Source organism: Monodon monoceros, unplaced genomic scaffold, assembly GCF_005190385.1.
Source record: "Monodon monoceros isolate NGI ecotype Baffin Bay Population unplaced genomic scaffold, NGI_Narwhal_1 Super_Scaffold_8, whole genome shotgun sequence".
Classification (NCBI taxonomy): domain Eukaryota; kingdom Metazoa; phylum Chordata; class Mammalia; order Artiodactyla; family Monodontidae; genus Monodon; species Monodon monoceros.
The window spans coordinates 74,641,119-74,660,387 of record NW_021703785.1 but is presented as its reverse complement, the minus strand read 5'-3'; the positions used below and the strand labels follow the sequence as shown (position 1 = coordinate 74,660,387).

At 42.4% G+C, this 19,269-nt stretch overlaps 1 protein-coding gene across 3 annotated transcripts in view; it reads left to right on the top strand.

Moving 5' to 3' along the window:
- Positions 1-19,269, top strand: part of ZMYM2 (zinc finger MYM-type containing 2) — an 87,737-nt gene that overhangs the window by 56,308 nt on the left and 12,160 nt on the right. For all 3 annotated transcript variants that reach the window (XM_029209891.1, XM_029209892.1, XM_029209890.1), the window contains 7 exons: positions 532-682; positions 2,957-3,129; positions 10,191-10,356; positions 11,005-11,039; positions 16,127-16,256; positions 17,217-17,332; positions 17,932-18,100. In XM_029209891.1, coding sequence (XP_029065724.1) covers positions 532-682; positions 2,957-3,129; positions 10,191-10,356; positions 11,005-11,039; positions 16,127-16,256; positions 17,217-17,332; positions 17,932-18,100 — 940 coding nt within the window. The remainder of the gene's footprint in view (positions 1-531; positions 683-2,956; positions 3,130-10,190; positions 10,357-11,004; positions 11,040-16,126; positions 16,257-17,216; positions 17,333-17,931; positions 18,101-19,269) is intronic.

Genomic DNA, 19,269 nt, shown 5'->3' with positions numbered 1-19,269 from the left:
TGGCCGCACACCGTGTGATGACCCCCAGTGGAATACTTTACCCATAGTAGGTCTGTCACTATTAAGCTGTGGTAGGAATGCGATCCAGTCTGCTTGACTGTACTCAACAAAGAATATTTCTTTTTTTTTTTTTAAGAATATTTCTTTTTGAGTGAAAATGGTATGATTGTCATAGTTCTTATCTTTTTGTAGCTTATCCACGTTGTATCTTCCATTGCTTTCTTCCCATTTCTCCAGTTCTGTTAGCAACACCAGACTGCCATCTTGTCTTAGTGATACGTATACTTTTATTCTTTCACTGAGTAATTTTAGGGTAGTTAATGGTATTGAATTTTGTGGAGCTATGTCTAAATGCAGCAGTGAATTAGTTAAGCTGGGTGTCTGTGGCCTATAGGAAATGTATCACTAGGGATTATAACATTAAGTAGGTAAACGATTTGACTTTGTTTCTGTAAAAGTGGCTTGTGTATTTCTTACACTTGTTCTTGAGGTGGATGTCGTATACTTACAAGGTTCCCGTTGTGCGTGTAGAACAAAGTGCATCAGTTCTGCAGCAGGACTTGTTCAGATGACTATAAGAAGCTGCACTGCATAGTTACGTATTGTGAATACTGCCAAGAGGAGAAGACTCTTCACGAAACAGTGAATTTCTCTGGAGTTAAGAGACCTTTCTGTAGTGAAGGCAAGTGCATATACAGTGTTGTTCATAACTTTCTTTAATATTTAATGTTAATTTTTTGCCAAAATATTTTCAAAATATGTAACTACATATGTTCAGAGTAGTGGTACTATTTTAGTATAGCTGAAAAAAAAATTGAGTTAGCTTTTCTACTGCTACTTTATATATATTTATAGACCTCTGGGCCCCAGGGTGTTTTACCTCTAAGAATTTGGTAACATGTTTTTCCATTACAAGGAAGCTTTGAGAATAAACTAAAAGCATTATCATACCACGTTATTTCTAAACAGACAGATTGTGATCTGAAAGTTGATTTTCCAAGTGGATTAGAATTATTTTCCATTGGCTTCATTCCCTGCCCGTTTACTGCCCAGTCTACAGAGGTATTCAGTATACCAGAAGGAACATCACACGAGGCATTACTACAGGCAGAAAAGACTTTTAGGTTTTCAATTTGGGATGCCAGGGAGACACCGGCTTTTGTTATAGTACATTCAGGAATTCTCTTTCCTCTCATTTATACTTTTTGCTGCTTTGGTGCCAGGTGGCAGATTAGAAAAATGAAGTTTGTTTCTCATTCTGATTCTCCAGAGATAGGAGCCAGGATTGTAGCTAAGGGTTTTGGGCTTTTTCTATTTTTACTTTTCCCCAAATGTCCTATTCTGCTCTGTGGCTCTCACTGTCTGTTCTTTCTTTGGCCCCAGGCACTGGACTCCCAGCTTTCCTACCTGCTGTCCTCTTCAATTATTTTCCAGTTTTGTTTTTTTTTTCCCCTTCTTCCTGGATCCACTTTTTCTATCGATTTCTACCGCTAGTTAGAGGCAAGAAAAAGGTTGGAAAATCCTAAAAGCAGTAGGGAATGGCAGCAATATCAAAAGATTATTAGTCCATTCAACAAGTGCCTCCGTTTGTACATTAAGCATTTCACACTTGAGGTCTTGTCTGCAAGAGGGTACTGCTGTATCACAGCAGGCATTCCTATTCATGTAGGCTCAGTCCCCCAGATGAAAAGTAACCACGTTTACTGTTAAGATTGCAGCTATAATGAAAAGTGACATAATGTTGCATTAAAGACATTGATTCTGAATTTAATTTAGCTCTTTTACCTGAATTTTTGTGCAGTGATTCACAAAGCAGAGTGCCTTAGTGCTGAGGGCTAGCGCACATAGCATTTGGATTATGTGGATCTTACTAAAGTGAAAGACAAGTTGCAACAAAAAGATAATTGACATTAAAGAACATCATTTTCAATTGGAAGGACTTTCTGGGCAATAAAAGGTTAAAAAGGACGTCTATTTTTTTCCTGTTTAATAATATATTTTGTGCTTTCTCTAACTGCACCTAATTCTCTGCTGGAACCTGTCAGAAATAACAAAACATGTAATACCTGGTACTACCATCAAAACCTAGTTAGAAAGATAAAGCTAATAAAGGTAAAATATTAAACATGTTTTAAGATATAGTTCAAAGTAAGAGAAAAGAAGCCATAAGGACAGTTCATAAGTAATTGCCAAGTAAATTACATAGGAAACAGTTGCAGTCCCTATTAAAGGATGGGTAGTATTTTGGTAGATACAAAAGTGGAAGCAACACTAGAGTGGAAGGTCATTCTTAAGTACACAGCATGAGTAGACATATGAAGATTATTTAATCCTTTATAGAGATGTCATAGGGAATAAATAAGATTTAAATGTAAGGACCGTTAAAATAATGCATTTATATAGTTGGTAAAGGAGGTGTTTTGCTTAAAGAATAGAATAACAACATGCTGTTTTTGGACAAGTCATTAAACCAGTTTTACTTCCCTGAAGGTCCTTTAGGGTGACAGAGATGGGTAAGGCTAGAGAATTGAGCTAAAATGCCTGCTTAGCTGAATGTATCTTTAAGTTTGCTCATTGCCTCTCAACAGTCTCCACTTTTCATTTCTCTAAAATGCCCATTTGTGGTGTGTTTGTGATACTTAAGCAGGATTATATTGGAGTATATTTACACAGAGCAGGTACAACAGTTTTGAAGTGTTACTAGACTTGAAAGTCTTAGAACATGAATTATTTGAACCCACACCATATCTAATGTAATATTCCATGTTCTGTTTTAGTTTTCACAGGCTGGTGTTGATCACAGTAGATTTCACAGTTTTGATCAGGAAAGAAAGAGGACTGTATATGTGAATTTATAAACACTTTCTAAAGCCAGTGGTACTCTGTTTGACCTGTAAACTCTTTCTTACCTCAAAAATGAGTTTTTGTTTTAATAATGAAACCTTATATTTCTCAGGCTGCAAACTGTTGTACAAACAGGATTTTGCAAGGCGTTTAGGATTGAGGTGTGTGACTTGCAACTACTGCTCTCAGCTGTGTAAGAAGGGTGCGACGAAGGAGCTGGACGGCGTGGTGAGGGACTTCTGCAGCGAGGACTGCTGCCGGCGGTTCCAGGACTGGTACTACAAGGCAAGTACCGCCGGCCCCGTGGGCCCCCAAACTGGGATGTATCTGTATTTTCAGCAGTGTAGTTTAACAAAATGGATTATTTATCTAAAATTTATCTCACTAAATAGAAATGTTTTTGATGAGTACTTTATCAATTATGAACATTGGCAGGTAATTGTTTTAGATACTTAGGATGTGTTTTTGTTTATTTTTTTCCCCTAAGTCCATAGTTTATAACAGGGTTCAATCTTTTTTTTTCTTTTACACATTTATTATTTATTTATTTATCTATTTGGCTGCCTTGGGTCATTGTTGCTGTACGCGGGCTTTCTCTATTTGCAGCGAGCGGGGGCTACTCTTCGTCACGGTGCACAGGCTTCTCATTGCGGTGGCTTCTCTTGTTGTGGAGCATGGGCTCTAGGCGTGTGGGCTTCAGTAGTTGTGGCACGTGGGCTCAGTAGCTGTGGTGCACGGGCTTAGTTGCTCCATGGCATGTGGGATCTTCCCGGACCAGGGCTCAAACCCATGTCTCCTGCATTGGCAGGCAGATTCCCAACTACTGCACCACCAGGGAAGTCCCCAAACGTCTTTTTAAATAAAGAGAGGAGCAAGATACTTTCCAAGTTGTTATAGGCTAAGATTTTGCTGCACTTTTAAAGTTACTTCACTATTTTACTGTTATTTCTGACTACTTTAAGCCCTTGAATTAAGGTTCACATTTTAGAAACACACAGCACAAATACTAACACACTGGAGGCTGCGTCCCTTTCCGTCTGAAGCAGCACCTTGTTACAGACAGATGAGAAGTCACTCAGGAAGTGTTACTTTGATGGCTCTAAGCGCTCAGTTTCAGTTTAGCACACAAATATACCTTTTCCTCCACTGTTGAGGAGGTTTTATTCTTAGAAACTGGTTTTGGATGCAGGTATTTAGTGGACACAGATGTGGAAACTCCACTTTGTTCTTACTGTCTGTCACCCTTTTCACCATTTGCTTTGCTGTTTGAGACAGAGGTTGTTACCGTGTGATACTGAGGAACCCGTGTCATTAGTTTATCATACAGATTTCTGTCCAGTCGTATAATTGTGAACTCAAAACTTCAGTTCTTTCAAATAGTCTTTCTTGGAGGATATTGTTTTTTGTTCACAGCACGTGGGCTGTATTTCTCTGTTTGGCTTCTTTCTTTGATTCTTCCTGTTCTCTTTTATATTACTTATAATTAAAAGAGAGAAATCTTTTGGTTTCCTCTTTTTTCTTTTTTGGGAAGCAAAGAAGTGTTCTTTGGCAAAAGACCAAATTATTCTAATGTTGCCATTTGTTCCAGTTTCCTATTTAAAGGGTAATTGTAGCTAATGTTTTTATAAGTTCAGTGATGAAATTTCAATGAGGCAGTGCATTTCAGAAAGTTCGTTAAATAACTAGTGACAATTATCTGTTTATGTTTAATGTCAGTATTCTATACATTAAACATTTTTATTATTCCTTGTCTTATTTTAAACCCCACAGATCTTTGTGTAATATATACAATAGCATTATTACAACTTGTACTAACCTGAGGAGTAAAGACACATGATAGGAATTTGTAAAGCAAGCAACAGTGATGATTTTTAATGTAATCAATAGGATTACAACCTTCAAAATGAGGAAACAGCTGCCCCTCCTAATTAATTGGGCCCTGTGTGGAGGCAGCCAGTGCTGAGTCAGAGAATCCCTGTGTTCTGTGCTTTCTGCTTGAGCAGGGTCTTTTCTGACATTTCTCATGAGTCCCCTTATCCACTGCTACCATTACATGGTCATCTTGAAAATGTGTTAAATTGAGTCCCAACCAAATTATGATTTTTTTCCTGACCTTCTTTCCCCTTCCACTTTTTAAATTTAAGAACTCAGAATTTTAGATTTTAGTTCATTAGAAAATGTGACCCATAATCTATAAAAAGTGCCTCATCAAGGAATGTTTACAACGAGAGCAGCCAGCCCAGCTGATGCTGCCACAGAGGAGCACACGCCATATTTACCTAGAGTCTCAAGAGCTTTACATTTTTGTTTGTTTAAGTATTTGATATTATATTTTTAAAATTAAAAATATTTACACCTATGTTTGTTTAACTTGACGAGACATTTTGAATAATCTGTGTTTTCAGGCCTGTAAAATGGTTTGCTTTTGGATTTAAAATAGAGGTTAGTTAAATACTGTCTCTTCAAAATTAGAATACAAAAGCCATTGAAATCATGCAACCAAAAAACGCTGAGAATAAAATTAATGTTTTTTTCTTCTCCCAGATAACTCTTTCGAAGGAAGTAGGTTTTACTTTTCCTCAAAGTTAATGTTTCCAGGCATAATGTGAAACCAGGTGGGAGGATAGTTCTTTTCATTTCTATAAGTTTAAATTTTTTGGAGAAAAAGGATTTAGTATTGTAATACAATAAAAGCTAGGTGTTTGACATACGGTGAAGATAATTCAGAAGTCCCACTGTTTCCCAAGAATACTTTCATAGTACTTCTTAATAGAACTAATAAGCTTTTCTTAAACTTTCTTCAAATTACAGTTTTTTAATACAGGCTTTTTAAAAAAAAATTATTTATTTTTGGCTGCGTTGGGTCTTCATTGCTGCGCGCAGGCTTTCTCTAGGTGCGGCAAGCACGGGCTACTCTTCGTTGCAGTGTGTGCGGGCTTCTCATTGCAGTGGCTTCTCTTGTTGCGGACCATGGACTCTAGACGCGCGGGCTTCAGTAGTTGTGGCACGTGGGCTCAGTAGTTGTGGCTCACGGGCTCTAGAGCGCAGGCTCAGCAGTTGGGGTACACGGGCTTAGCTGCTCCGTGGCATGTGGGATCTTCCCGGACCAGGGCTCGAACCCGTGTCCCCTGCATTGGCAGGCAGACTCTTAACCACTGCACCACCAGAGAAGCCCTAATATAGGCTTCGATTTGCCTTAAAAACCAGTAGTGAAGGGTGACAGTGTTAAATTCTTCAGTGCAAATGCCCCAACAGTCAAACAGCATGACTGGGCTGTAATCAAATTAATACTTACATTTTAATAAGCCTTATTCATAAAAGGATACCTGAATGGAAAATATTTTGGGGCTTCTATGTTTTTCTTTTTTGCCTATAAACTGCCAGAAATATTGATTTTAGAAAATCATTCATTGTTTTTGACATTAAGTTTCTAAAGGAAATACCTAATATTCTCGCTTTATATGTACCTTTGGGTAACAGAAGAATTCTTATCACTTGAATGCTTTGCATAGTATCCAGTGCCCAATCTTTTATTACTGCATTCTTTTTTTAAATAAATGACTATAAAATCCCCTGTTTCATTTTGTTCGTGGTTCCCCCTTGCAAAATTAGGTCTGATTGGGGAAGTGGGCAACAAGAGGGTGGAAGGTTACAAGGATGTGTATACATCAACCCAGACTGTCCAAGACAGGTAAGGGGCTGTGTCAGTGTAGGTCCAATGACCTTTCCTCAGTTACTGCAGAGGAGGCTCCTGGATTAGCTGAGCAGTTGGATTAAGGTTTTTGAATTGAGTTTTGTTAGTACCTGCCTATTATTTAGATTGTTTGAATCAGTAACTTTTTTTTTTTCCTCCTCAAAATAATACACAACCCTTGATTTTTCACAGTGACAGGAAAACCACGAAGTGTTTGTTAAACCAGAAACATGTGTTCTTACGCTGTAGGAATGTTAAGCTTTCCTAAGAGTCCCGTCTCGTGAGTAGGAGGTAGTGGTGTTGGTGTCGGTAACAAATGATGGGCATTAATGAGATTTTCAATTTAGCATGGTTCCAGACATTTTACCAGGAGTTTGTATGAGTGGCTGCAAAAGGAAAAAACAAGCCAAAAAATAAGAGGTTCACAACCTCTAAAATTTTGATTATGGTATTAAGCTTGAATTAGTATTGAGTTCTATTATTATCCTTTTTCCTGAAAAAATACATACATATTTTGTTGCCATTTGCAAATTAGCACTGATCTTGCTCCTTTTTTTTTTTAATTGAAATCATCTAAATTTGTTTTGAACTTCCTGGAAGAAAGGAGCTTAAAGTGTTGTTAGGACAGAATTCCAAATGTCTATAATTATAAAATAATGAAGCGATTTTATTGTTCAGATTCTTTGGGTGGAATGTGCTTGGTTGTAGGCTCTAGGCCTATTAAATTATTGTGTAAGTGGAAATATTACCATATACAGAGAGTCAGCACAGTACTTTTTATACAAATACAAATTGTATACAAATTGATTTGGGTTTTAGATGTTACGCTGAGAACTTTCTTGCAGCATTTTACATGTTAGGATTTTTATTTCTAGTTATTCATATTAACTCATTTGTTTTTCCATTGTCCTTGTAACTTGGTGCACTAAATAAAGCCTTGGTTTTGACTTGGACTGTCTGCTTTGAATCCTACCTCTGCACTTTGGTATTTGGCCCTAAGAAGTCACTTACTGTATTGGGACTTGAGTTTCCCCGCCCTGTTGTGAGGCTTGTGGAATGGAGAGGGCAGCCCGGCCTTTGTTTTCAGGTTCTCATCTTCACTTTTGCTGTGTTCTTGACTGTTTAGACTCAGTTTCTCCCATGGTGCTTTGGCTTTTCTTTGAGTATAAAGTATAAAAAGGAAAAAATCCCGGAAACCTGGAGCACTTCAATGATTGTTTTAAAGAACAGTCTTTGCTGGTGAGAGTTTTATGTAGGGACTTCTTTTTACTATTGAGTAAACTAGGACCTGGTTGATAGTGAGTGCTAATGTTACTGAGATTACCATGTTATATTACCAGCAGTATAACATTTAAGCTCACAAGTTTTTGGACAAGAGATGCGATATTGGCATCACTTAATAGTCATAATTTATACTGCAAATCTTCTTCATTGGTTTAACATTTATTTGGCAGGAGAAATCCCTGACCTGGAGAAATAAAGAGCCTGTGTTCTAACCCTGGGTGGGTATGTCTGTTACATAAGACCTGTTTACCCACACAGCCCTTTGTTCATGTGCCAGCCAGGAATTTGTTGTAGTGTTGATTCATGGGACTCCTGTGGAGACATACAGTGAGTGGTTTCGGGCTTCCCTGGTGGCGCAGTGGTTGAGAGTCTGCCTGCCGATGCAGGGGACACGGGTTCGTGCCCCGGTCCAGGAGGATCCCACATGCCGCGGAGCGGCTGGGCCCATGAGCCATGGCCGCTGAGCCTGCGCGTCTGGAGCCTGCGCTCCACAACGGGACAGGCCACAGCAGTGAGGGGCCCGCGTACCGCAAAAAAAAATAATAATAATTAAAAGAAAATAAAGTTAGTGGTTTCCAAACCCGCAGTATAAAAGTCTAGGTGATTAGAGCAGTGAGGGAAAGCTACAGCTGTGACTGTTACCAGCTATCAAGTACTTAATATTTACTGCTTTGTCAAAACTTCTAAGTTGGTGACTAAACTAAAGGGCAATTTAAAAAATTGCAGTAGTTTATTTCTACTGTAAGTAGATGAAAAACTTAATTATGGGGCTTCCCTGGTGGCGCAGTGGTTGAGAGTCCGCCTGCCGATGCAGGGGACACGGGTTCGTGCCGTGGTCTGGGAAGATCCCACATGCCGCGGAGCAGCTGGGCCCGTGAGCCATGGCCGCTGAGCCTGCGCGTACGGAGCCTGTGCTCCGCAACAGGAGAGGCCACAACAGTGAGAGGTACGTGTACCTCAAAAAAAAAAAAAAAACAAAACTTAATTATGAAAGGTACTATATTTGAAATTGATTGTTATACCTTTTGGCCTACTCGTTGATCAAGATGTTAAGAATTAGTGAAAATGGGCAAAATCTAGGTAAAATGGAATCCCTCAAAAATCTGTCCCTAGATTAATTGATTCACCATCATAAAGTATAACTTTTTATGTATGAATTTTAGTCGGTTTTATTTTGCATATTAAGTTGTAGACTAGTTAGGGCTGATTGTTTTCCTAGATGTAGTTCACATTTGTGATCTTAAAATATAATTGTTTTTAAATTAATTAAATACCGAGTGTTCTAAGACATGAACTTGAAGTTCTTGTTATTAAAACAGTATTGGGGCTTCCCTCGTGGCGCGGTGGTTAAGAATCCGCCTGCCGGGGCGCAGGGGACACGGGTTCGAGCCCTGGTCCGGGAAGATCCCACATGCCGCGGAGCAACTAAGCCCATGTGCCGCAACTGCTGGAGCCTGCGCCCTAGAGCCTGTGAGCCACAGCTGCTGAAGCCCACGCACCTAGAGCCCGTGCTCCGCAACAAGAGAAGCCACCGCAACTAGAGAAAGCCCCTGTGCAACAACAAAGACCCAGTGCAGCGAAAAATAAATTAAAAAAAAAAAAACAGTATTAAAGCCCTTCAAATTTATTATATTAAACTACTGAAACAAAACATTTCAAATTAACATCCATGATTTTCTCAGCATAAGAGCTGGTTTCAAAATTATTCTGGTCTGTACAGTTGTATAAATGGGTCCATTATGAGCTCAGTTGAACCTGGGAAATCTGTTCATTAATCAGAGATTTTCAGTGTAGTATGATTGTGGGAGACTTCGACCAGTATATCATTATGGCTCTCAAAAGTATTTTGTAATATTAAAATGCATTGTACCGTGACTTCTCTGGTGGTCCAGTGGTTAAGACTTTGCCTTCCAATCCAGGGGGTGCGGGTTCGATCCCTGGTCAGGGAACTGAGATCCCACATACCTTGGGCCAAAAAACCAAAACATAAAACAGAAGCAGTATTGTAACAAATTTAATAAATACTTTAAAAATGGTCCATATCAAAAAAAAATCTTAAAAAAACATTGTACCAATTTGGTCTACTACCACTGTTCAGGTTTTTTGGTTATAGCCTATCTTTGTAATGCTGGTCTTTGACTTCTGGTAAGTATAGAAAGGGATTTTGACAATTAGGTAAATTGCTACTTTTTAAACTTTTGTGGATTTTACTGTATGTTTATGATACAATTTTATTTTTTCTTTATCTGAGATTGTTTTATCACATTTGACAACAGTCATTGAAATGTCTAGAAATCTTGTAAAATACATGTCTGACTTTTTAAACCTTGTCGTGGGAGATGTCTGACACCTTCCTTTTGTCGTCAAGGCTGCAAGGTGTGACTGCTGTAAATCTCAAGGCACCCTGAGAGAGAGGGTGCAGTGGCGAGGGGAGATGAAACATTTCTGCGACCAGCACTGCTTGTTGCGTTTCTACTGTCAGCAGAACGAGCCCAACATGACAACCCAGAAAGGACCTGAAAACTTACATTATGGTATGTGATCGTTTAGGTTAGTAACTTGAAAAACCTGTAAAGCAGTTTTTAGTTTCAGAGATCTGGATTCAAGGTAATGATAATAAGCAGTTGATTTCAGAGATAGTTTAATAGCAACTTCCGTAGCTTCCCTGGGTGGAAGTGCCTTCAGTGATGTTTCTGTAGATGTACTGCTTTTTATTTTATTCTCTTAAAAATGTAATGCTAGTTGAAAAAAATAGAGTCTACTTGGGGGTAGAGAGCAGCTAAACAGAATTATTAAAAAAACTGTAAAGTTGATCTGCCTATCATGTGTCACTTGCAATTTTAAATGAAAACTATTTTTAGCAAATTGTATGTGCTGGGGGTAGGTAGGAGAAACAAAGAAAACCCTTTAGACTTAATTAATAATTGAGTTAAATCTAAGAACATAGTATTGCTCCCAAAGCAGTATATACTTTCTGAGGGGACAAAATGGGGGAGAGAGTTAATTCCACTACTTATCTCTGTATTTCAGCTCTCAGATCTCATATTCTTTATTTGAAAGAACTTAAAATATATTTTCTTCAGTAACTATTTTAAAAATCAGTAAAAATTAATGAGAGATATGGATTTAGAAAATCCTGAAGAAAGTGATATTTGTCTTATTTTAAATTTGTTTGTTTTTAGATCAGGGTTGTCAGACGTCCCGAACCAAAATGACAGTAAGTATTGCTTAATAAGTAAAGTGCTAAATACTGACTTTCATCATGTGGGGAGAAAAAGTAATTAGTCCATTTTAATCTGATTGTAATAATAAAAGATTTTTTTACTTTCCTCTGTTGAGACAGTTGAAGCATTCATATTGTGCTAAGTTACCCGATATAAAAACAGGTCCTTTTATACCTGCTAAGGAATATAAAGGTGAATTAATTGTGGCCTTTACCCACATTGGGCGAGATAGACATATAAATACTTGCGTTGAAGCGCTCGTCCCAGCTGCATCTTTAGGGCAGTAGCAATGGTGCGTTTGAAATGGTTGAGTGTATGCGGTCCTGGCAGCTGTGACAAAACTTCTGAACAGCTGAGTAGAAGGTTGCCAGTAGACGATGAAAAGTCGGAGGAATAATAATGTCCAGAGGCGTGCATGTTTGGCCAAACTGTTCACTGGGGCCGAACTTGGAGGGACCTGAGGGGGATCCTGGGAAGCGGGAGGCAGGCCGGGCTAGGCGGATGCCCCTCAGACAGGTCTGGAGATCTGTCCTAGGGGCAAGGCCCTGGGAGTTTGTAAACTTGAGGAGTTCTTCCATATGCTTTCTCCTGGGTTTTTTTGTTTTCTTTTTTTTTTTCTGTAGTGTTTTTCTTTCTCTTAGTGTACTACATCAGATTCTGCTTTTCCATTAGCATTTCAAGGCTCTTGTGGGCTGAAAGTGGCCGTTTCTGTATAAAAGGAGCCTTGCACTGAACAGTGGGCCAGCCCTCTTGTGCCCGCCTGCAGGAGCCACCCTGATCCAGGGGCTTCTGTGGGAGCCATTTACCAGCATCATGGTGAGCCTCTGCTCGTGTGTTCCTGGGCAGAAGGAGTTAACCAGCTCTGGCTACAGATTGGAATTACCTGGGGAGTTTTCAAAACCTTTCGAATACCTGGGCTCCAACTCAGAACTTCTGTAGTTTTGAAAAGTTCTTTAGGTGATTTTAACATGTAACCACAGTTTAGGATCTCTGATGTAGATGAAAGGTTGGTGTTTTTATATTATTCCATTCAGTGTTTGTTTTTGGCGGGGTCTTAGTTCTCCCACGCAGGGATCAAGTGAAATGGAAGTGCAGAGTCCTAACCACTGTACTACCAGGGAATTCCCAGTTTTTGGTTTTGATGTTAATAGTTAGAATCCTAGACAAGTTAAGAGTGCTTTTTTCTTTGCTTTCCTCCCCTATCTGTTCTGCCCTTGTGGTAATATATTTTTAAGTCAGATAATTCAGGAGTATTCAGCTGAATTGTCAGATTCTAACCAGGCACTTGATCCATGCTGAGGAGTGTAAAGATGATCACCCCGTTTGGCGTCTGCATGCAGCCGTAAGGCAACTCCCAACCTTGTTTCAAAGCTTTGACCAAGGCTTCAAGACACCCTTCCGCCCGCACAGAAGCAGGTACTCTTCTCCTGCAGCAACACTGAGGCCACCTCATGGGACGGATGGAAGGATGGGCCTTTGCAGACATCACCTCCTGTCACGTAGAGCCCCTCCCACCTTGTCCTTGGATGAGAGCTCAGCTGTAGAGTTTGGGGCAAGTCACTTTACGGTTCTTTGTGTGACTTTCCCCTTATCTGTAATGTGGGCATGAAGACAGAACCTCGTCGGGGTCGTCACCAAGAGCGCTAACCCATGGGGCGGGGTGTGTGGTGTTGGAGACATAGGGCCTGCATCGGGGAAGCCACTTGAACCCTGACTTTAGAACTCTTCTCTGTCACCTCCACTGGGCTGTACAGCTTCTGAGCCTCAGTTTCCTCATCTGTAAAATGGGAGTGAGAAAACACCTACTACCCCTTGTGGTGCTGAGAGGGTTAAAGAATTCATTTCATCAGGTGTGTGACTTTGGTGCTTTGCACAGTGTCCTAGTCCGTTTGAGCTACTATATATTGTATAACAGGATGCCATAAGCGAGGCAGCTTACAAACAACAGAAGGTATTTCTCGGAGTTCTGGAGGCTGGAAGTCTGAGATCATGGCTCCAGCAGACCTGGTGTCTATTGAGGGCCTGCTTCCTGGTTCCCAGACGGCCGTCTTGTCGCATGTCCTCACGTGGGGGAGGGGTTTTTTGGGGTCTCTTCTATGAGGGGCACTGATCTCATTCACAAGGGCTCTGCTCTCATGACCGAATCACCACCTAAGGGTCACACCTTCACATGACATCCCCTTGGGGATTAGATCTGAGTGTGAATTTTAGGGGGACATAGACATTGTCTATAGCTTATAGTCCCTAGCCATATAGCAAATACTCAAGAGGTGTGGTGGCTTTCGTCATTATAATTTTCATTATTTGTGGTCCTTCTTCAGAATTTATCATCAGTAGGTATAGATCCTGCCTGTTGACCAACAGAAAAGTAAGAAGCGTTATCAAGTGTCGGTTTTTACCAGGTGGCATAGCTTAGTCGACATGGTGCCCTGTTGGCAGAAGGACGAGTAACCTAGGATGTCTGTGACTTTGATCCCTGGTTCATAAGGGGGTTCTAGAGTATTTCCCAGTCCAGACCCAACTTCCCCAGGTTTGGTGTGTAGTAGACACTCAGTAGCTGGTGTTAACTGTTCCTCCCGCTTTACAGTTGAGGACCTTGAGGCTCAGGAGACCCAGTGACTTGCCTGATGTTGCACGGCGGTGCCGTCAGACCAGCCTCCGTGGCACGGGGTTGGAAATCCTGGTGAGCGTAGAATGAGCTCACACGGGACCAGCCCCCTTGGCCATGAGCATGACTTGAAACTTATGAGAGATCCACCGTGCACCGTTTTTTATTAGTACCCTTTCACGTTTGTGAATTGGCCTGCTCTCTAAGATGTGTCTGTCACCCCTGAATCAGTGCCCACTAGCTGTCGAGGTCACGTGCAGACCGTGAGTGTCCAGGGGTGTGGGCCCCTGGGGCTGCTTGACCATCTCCTCTCAGCTTATGCTTAAAGCAAGTGTCCTCTTCACAGTCTGACGAGTGCCAGTTTTTCCTATTTTTGTGCTTTGTGTTGGTGATTTTGCTGCTGGGTTAAGCACCAGAAAGTGCTGTGTGTTGGGGGACCCATGTGAGTTCAGTTTCGTGGATGAACGATATGGTTCATCTATAAAGAGGGATAAGAAATCCAGCGTCTGTAGGGCTCAGGTAACTCTAGTGCGCGGGGAAGCTGTGGGAAAGATGGTATGTTGACTAAATTTGTGGATTCGTGAGCTTACGACTGATTACAACACAGCACAGTGACCAGCAGTGTGGTGAGACTGTCAGCTCACAGCCTGTCACCAGGATCAGGGAGAGGGTGGCCTCTTTGTGCTGGTGCTGGCCCACTCACATGTGAAAAATGCGGGTCTTGCAGGCCCCGGTGGGTTCTGCAGGTCTGGGCTCTGCAGAGGGGGCTGCTGGGGGTTACGCAGGAAGATGCAGGTTGGCTAGTTTGCAAGGTCATTGGTAAAACGAACCTACCGAATGCAAGTGGTCTCGAAGCCCTGACTTGAATCCTTCTGAGACTCTGTGTCCTTGCTCTTGGGCCAAGGCCAAGGGTGACCAAGTGCAACCCTCTGGTGCGTAGAGCCCCAGACCACGAGCACTTAGAGGGGAACCTAGCCCGTGTGCCCGTATGTGGGGTGGGACAGAAAAAGCAGGGGTGGTGTCCGAAATATTCTGGGGTTGGTTTCGCAGCTGCATCATCCTAGACGTTGAACTCGGCCTCCAGAATGAAAACCTTGAGCCTTCGGGTTTTGATTATCGGATGTTATCCATTGCGGTGGAGGACTCAGAAACCACCCCCAGACGCTGAGTACCCCTCCCCCTCCCCCTTCCCCACCCCCAGCAGGGCGCACTGGGCTTTCAGGGCCCAGTTGCAGCGAGGATGCCGGGGACGGGCCCCGCCCGGCGCAGCATCAGGAGGCCGCTTGGGAAATGAGTGGCGTTGGAAGATGTTTGACGAGACTGCGTGGAAAATGTCCGTCTTTGAAGGTGTTACAGCAAATAAAAAGAGGAGCGTTGAAAACATGGTGCGCATCGCACATAGATGAGTGGAGGTGGTTGTGGCAGAAAAGGTGGCCAAGCCCAGCGGGGAGACTGGACAAGGTGGCAGAGCAAAGCCGCAGAATGGCTGCTGGAAGACGGCCCGAGACCCCCAGAGTTGTGCGCTGACCCCGGCTGAGATACTGTCCTGGGGTCCTGCCGCGGGGCCGGGATGGGCCCTGGCGAAGCGCCGGGAGACCATGCGGGCTTCGTTTCTGACGAGTCCCAGGTTCCCCCGCGCTGCGCAGCGCCGGGACGGCGGCGAGGCGCTTTCGCTTTCCCGGACACGGGCTCCGCCTACTGCGCATGCGTGTGCGGGGAGGGGAGGGGCGCCGTACGCCGCGTGCGGAGTGAGTTCGTTTTCGGGGTGAGGTCCGTGTCCGCAGGAACTGTGCGCTTGGCACCCGAAGACCAGGAACTCTGAATTGTGTCCCTTTCCCCGTAGCGATCGGTGGTGTGCACAGCACCTTCATGTCGCCTCTTTAGGCACAGAGCTGCAGCTTGCTTTACAGCGTGTGTGTGTGTTTCTGTGGTGTAAACGGTACTGTGGTGAACAGGCTGAAACATCTGTATCGAGAGGAGACGTTCCTAAAATTGCAGTGGTTGGGACAGAGGAAACAACTTAAAGTTTGATAACATTTTTGGTAATAATTTTTATCATTTTTCTTTTCAAATTTAGCACCACGTATAAGCAGTTTATGCAGTAGAGAGAGAGTATCAGAAAGCCATACTAAGAGTCTAATTATTTTCAAAATTCAGGTTAACAACCTTGCTTTTTTACTTAAGAGTGAGACTTGTCTTTTATGTTATTTTAAAAAGTACGCTGTGGTATCCTTCGAAAAACAAACCTGTAGAATGAACGATTACTACTGCTTTTCCTATAGTTGGGGTAGTTTCATGTTGATCCTTCCAGATTAAGACTTTGGTAGACATAGTAGAAACAGCATAAACTGATTATATTCTTCCACTTTTGTGTGTTCCCCCCGCTGGACCTAGAAACCAGATATTATTAACAGCATAAAGTAATAAAAATTAGAGGCAGAAATAAAAATGTTTCTCTTTGCTTCTCTGTAGGGCTCAGCACCACCCCCTTCTCCAACCCCCAACAAGGAGATGAAGAACAAGGCAGTTCTGTGCAAACCTTTGACCATGACGAAGGCAACTTACTGCAAACCCCACATGCAGAGCAAGTCCTGTCAGACAGGTGACTCGCATCCGGACCCTCGCTGAGTGAAATCCATGCTTTTCTCAAATAATGGGCTGTAGAACAGATTTGTTGGGTCACTTTGTCACTTTCTGTTGATTTTGCTTATCTGGTTTTAGACATGCCTTCAGAATACAGCATGTCATTTAAGATCATTAATAAAGAGCAGTCTCTAACAAAGGCCTGCAAGTTATGTCACCAGTGATAAAATGCTGTATCAAAAATTGCCTTGGGGGCCAAGACCCACTAAAGTTACAGTGCTCTTCTCAGAAAACCATCTCTTTGAGTGTGGTCTATAACCATAACTATTCTGTTTCCTTGTCAGAATGAGTTGAAATCATTCAGATACGTATTTTCATCAAATTTAAACGTTAGCTGTATTCTGATTGTTTGATTAAGTAAACCTTTTTGTGGGGGTGTGAGAGTGTCTGGGACCATATAATACTTTAAAAGATTTTTTTTTTCTATTTTAAAAAAAGTCTAGGGACTTCCCTGACGGTCCAGTAGTTAAGACTCTGCTCTTCCACTGCAGGGAGTGCAGGTTCCATCCCTGGTCGGATCCCCACGTGCCACGTGGCCAAAAAAAAAAAAAAAAAGTCTAAATTCTGTTTGTGCTCTCTATAACTTAGGACAGCTACTGCATTCAGTTTTGTTGTTTTTGGTTTTTTTGTTTGTTTGTTTGTTTTCGGCCATGCCACGCAGCATGTGGGATCTTAGTTCCCTGACCAGGGATGGAACCTGTGCCCCCTGCACTGGAAGCGTGGAGTCTTAACCATCGGACTGCCAGGGAAGTCCCTGTTGTTTTTAACTTACCTAATTTTGTGAAAACTGGGAACTTCTTTTAAATGGGTACTGAGGCACTTAAATTTTTCTTTGTTACCAAATTACTTTGACTGAGCAGCTGTGTTTAAGTGGTGGTCATGGTTGACGTTGCTCCTTGAACACGTTCTGTGCCCCCAGATGGCGAGTGGAGGACAGAGTATGTCCCGGTGCCCATCCCGGTGCCCGTGTACGTGCCGGTGCCCATGCACATGTACAGCCAGAGCATCCCCGTGCCCACGACTGTTCCTGTGCCCGTAAGTCAGACTTTCAGCTCCCCTTCCTCCTGAGATCTCTCAGGTGCAGGCGGGGCAGCAGTGGGTTGGCGGTGACTGCTTCAGTGACACTGGTGGGACAGAGGGTGGAGGCTTGGCTTCAGCAGTTCACTTGGGTCTGGTTGAGGCTTTGCCAGGGGTTGCTGTGTGTGTAATCAGGTAAGTGCTCGTCCTTGAGGGTGAAGTTCAGCCGATGTCTGCACCTGCTTTACACATACTGTGTAAACATATTTGTGTTCATTTTGGAAAGAAAGATTTGTGAACCATAAGGTTTACAACTGATACATGGAATGGAGGCTCATATAAATGTCATCCCCTGCAGTGCTGGGGACACTGTGTCAGGGCTGGCCTACTGTATTGTAGTCCCCTGGCGACAGAAATGCCTCAAAAATTACTTGTTACTTCAAAAAGTAGCTGCTTGTATTCGGGGCTTTCTTTGTGATACTTAACATATGTGTTCTTCCCAAAACTTCTGATCAGTGCAGCATTATGAAGTAGATCATGTGTCAGAGTGATTTTTAATTTGGAAAAATACCTTGTAATGTTAAGTGAGCCTGAGAGTAAGTCCTTTGGTTACTTAGGTGCCAGTCCCTGTGTTTCTGCCCGTCCCCTCGGACAGCAGTGAGAAGATCCCTGCGGCAGCCGAGGAGCTCAAAAGCACAGTTTCTTCAGATCCCCTGGGCACAGAGCTGCTGACAGTGACCGACATGGCTGAGGACGAGGGGAAGGCAGAGGGCGCCGACATCCACAGTGAGTCCCCCGCTGCTGGGGCGGGGGGGGGGGGGACGACATCGGGGTTGGGGGGCTGATGTTAGAGCGATGCCGGGCTGTCGCTGTGCTTCAGCCTGAGCGGGTGTGGGCACGCTGCAGCACAAGTGGATTTCGGGTTATGAGGCCCGCACTGTATCTAGCAGGTGCTCCCTGACGTCGAGCCCAGGAACTTGTACGGTCCCTGTTTTAATTGCTAACAGGATTTAACTTGTAAAATCGACTCTAAGTTATTCTTGTTTCAGTAGACGAGCTCAGACACAAAAAACTAAGTTGCAGTAGGCTTTTATAACTCAAACTCTTATTTTATGATGGTTATCCCCAATTTTGTTTTATTGATTTATCCTAAGAAAGTAAGTTGCATTATCTAAGCCAGCGTTGTCTTAACTTCTGCTAGGGCAGTGCTTGCCAAGCGGTGTAGCAGGACGTGTGTCTGGGAATGCTTCTCCTGCCTCAGCCCTCCGGGGCCGCCCTGAGCTTCCTGCTCCCCTCACCCAGAGCACAGGGCGTCGCGCAGGGACAGTGCTGGGCAAGCACTCGGTTAGGGAGTGGGAAATGAATTTAGTGGGTGGCAACCAGTGTTTTCTGGGTTTTTTGTTTTTTGTTTTTTGTTTTTTAAAGAAAGAAAGAAACGGAAAAAATATGTCAGCATGAATCCCTCCTAGAAAGGGTATTGTTTTGTGAAACTTTTGTTTCCATTGTGTATGCATGTGTCTCTGTTTCCCACCACTACCCTGAACTCAATAAAATGTCTTTTTTCACTGGGTTGCAGTACAGATGTGTTTAAAGCAACCAATCAAAACGTTAGAAGCCGGTTGTGAATAAGCCTATATTGAATGATGTGAAAACCTAGGTCACAATTCAAAAAGAATGTTGAAAATTAGTTATCCATGCTCGTAAGTTTATTTTTGACAAGAGATTGCTCTTAGAAACACTCTACAGAGTTTTTTTTACTATTAAAGCATGCTTTTTAACTTTGTAGAGGGGCAGTCAAAACTTACAAGATTGAAACTTTTTGTGTATTCATGATTATCTAATACAGAGTTTATAGTAGCTTACATTTCAAGGTAGCTGCATGCTTTTTCGTTTTGTACATGTTAATATAAGTATTCATATCTTGCATTTACAATTAAATGGCTTTTGCCAGATTA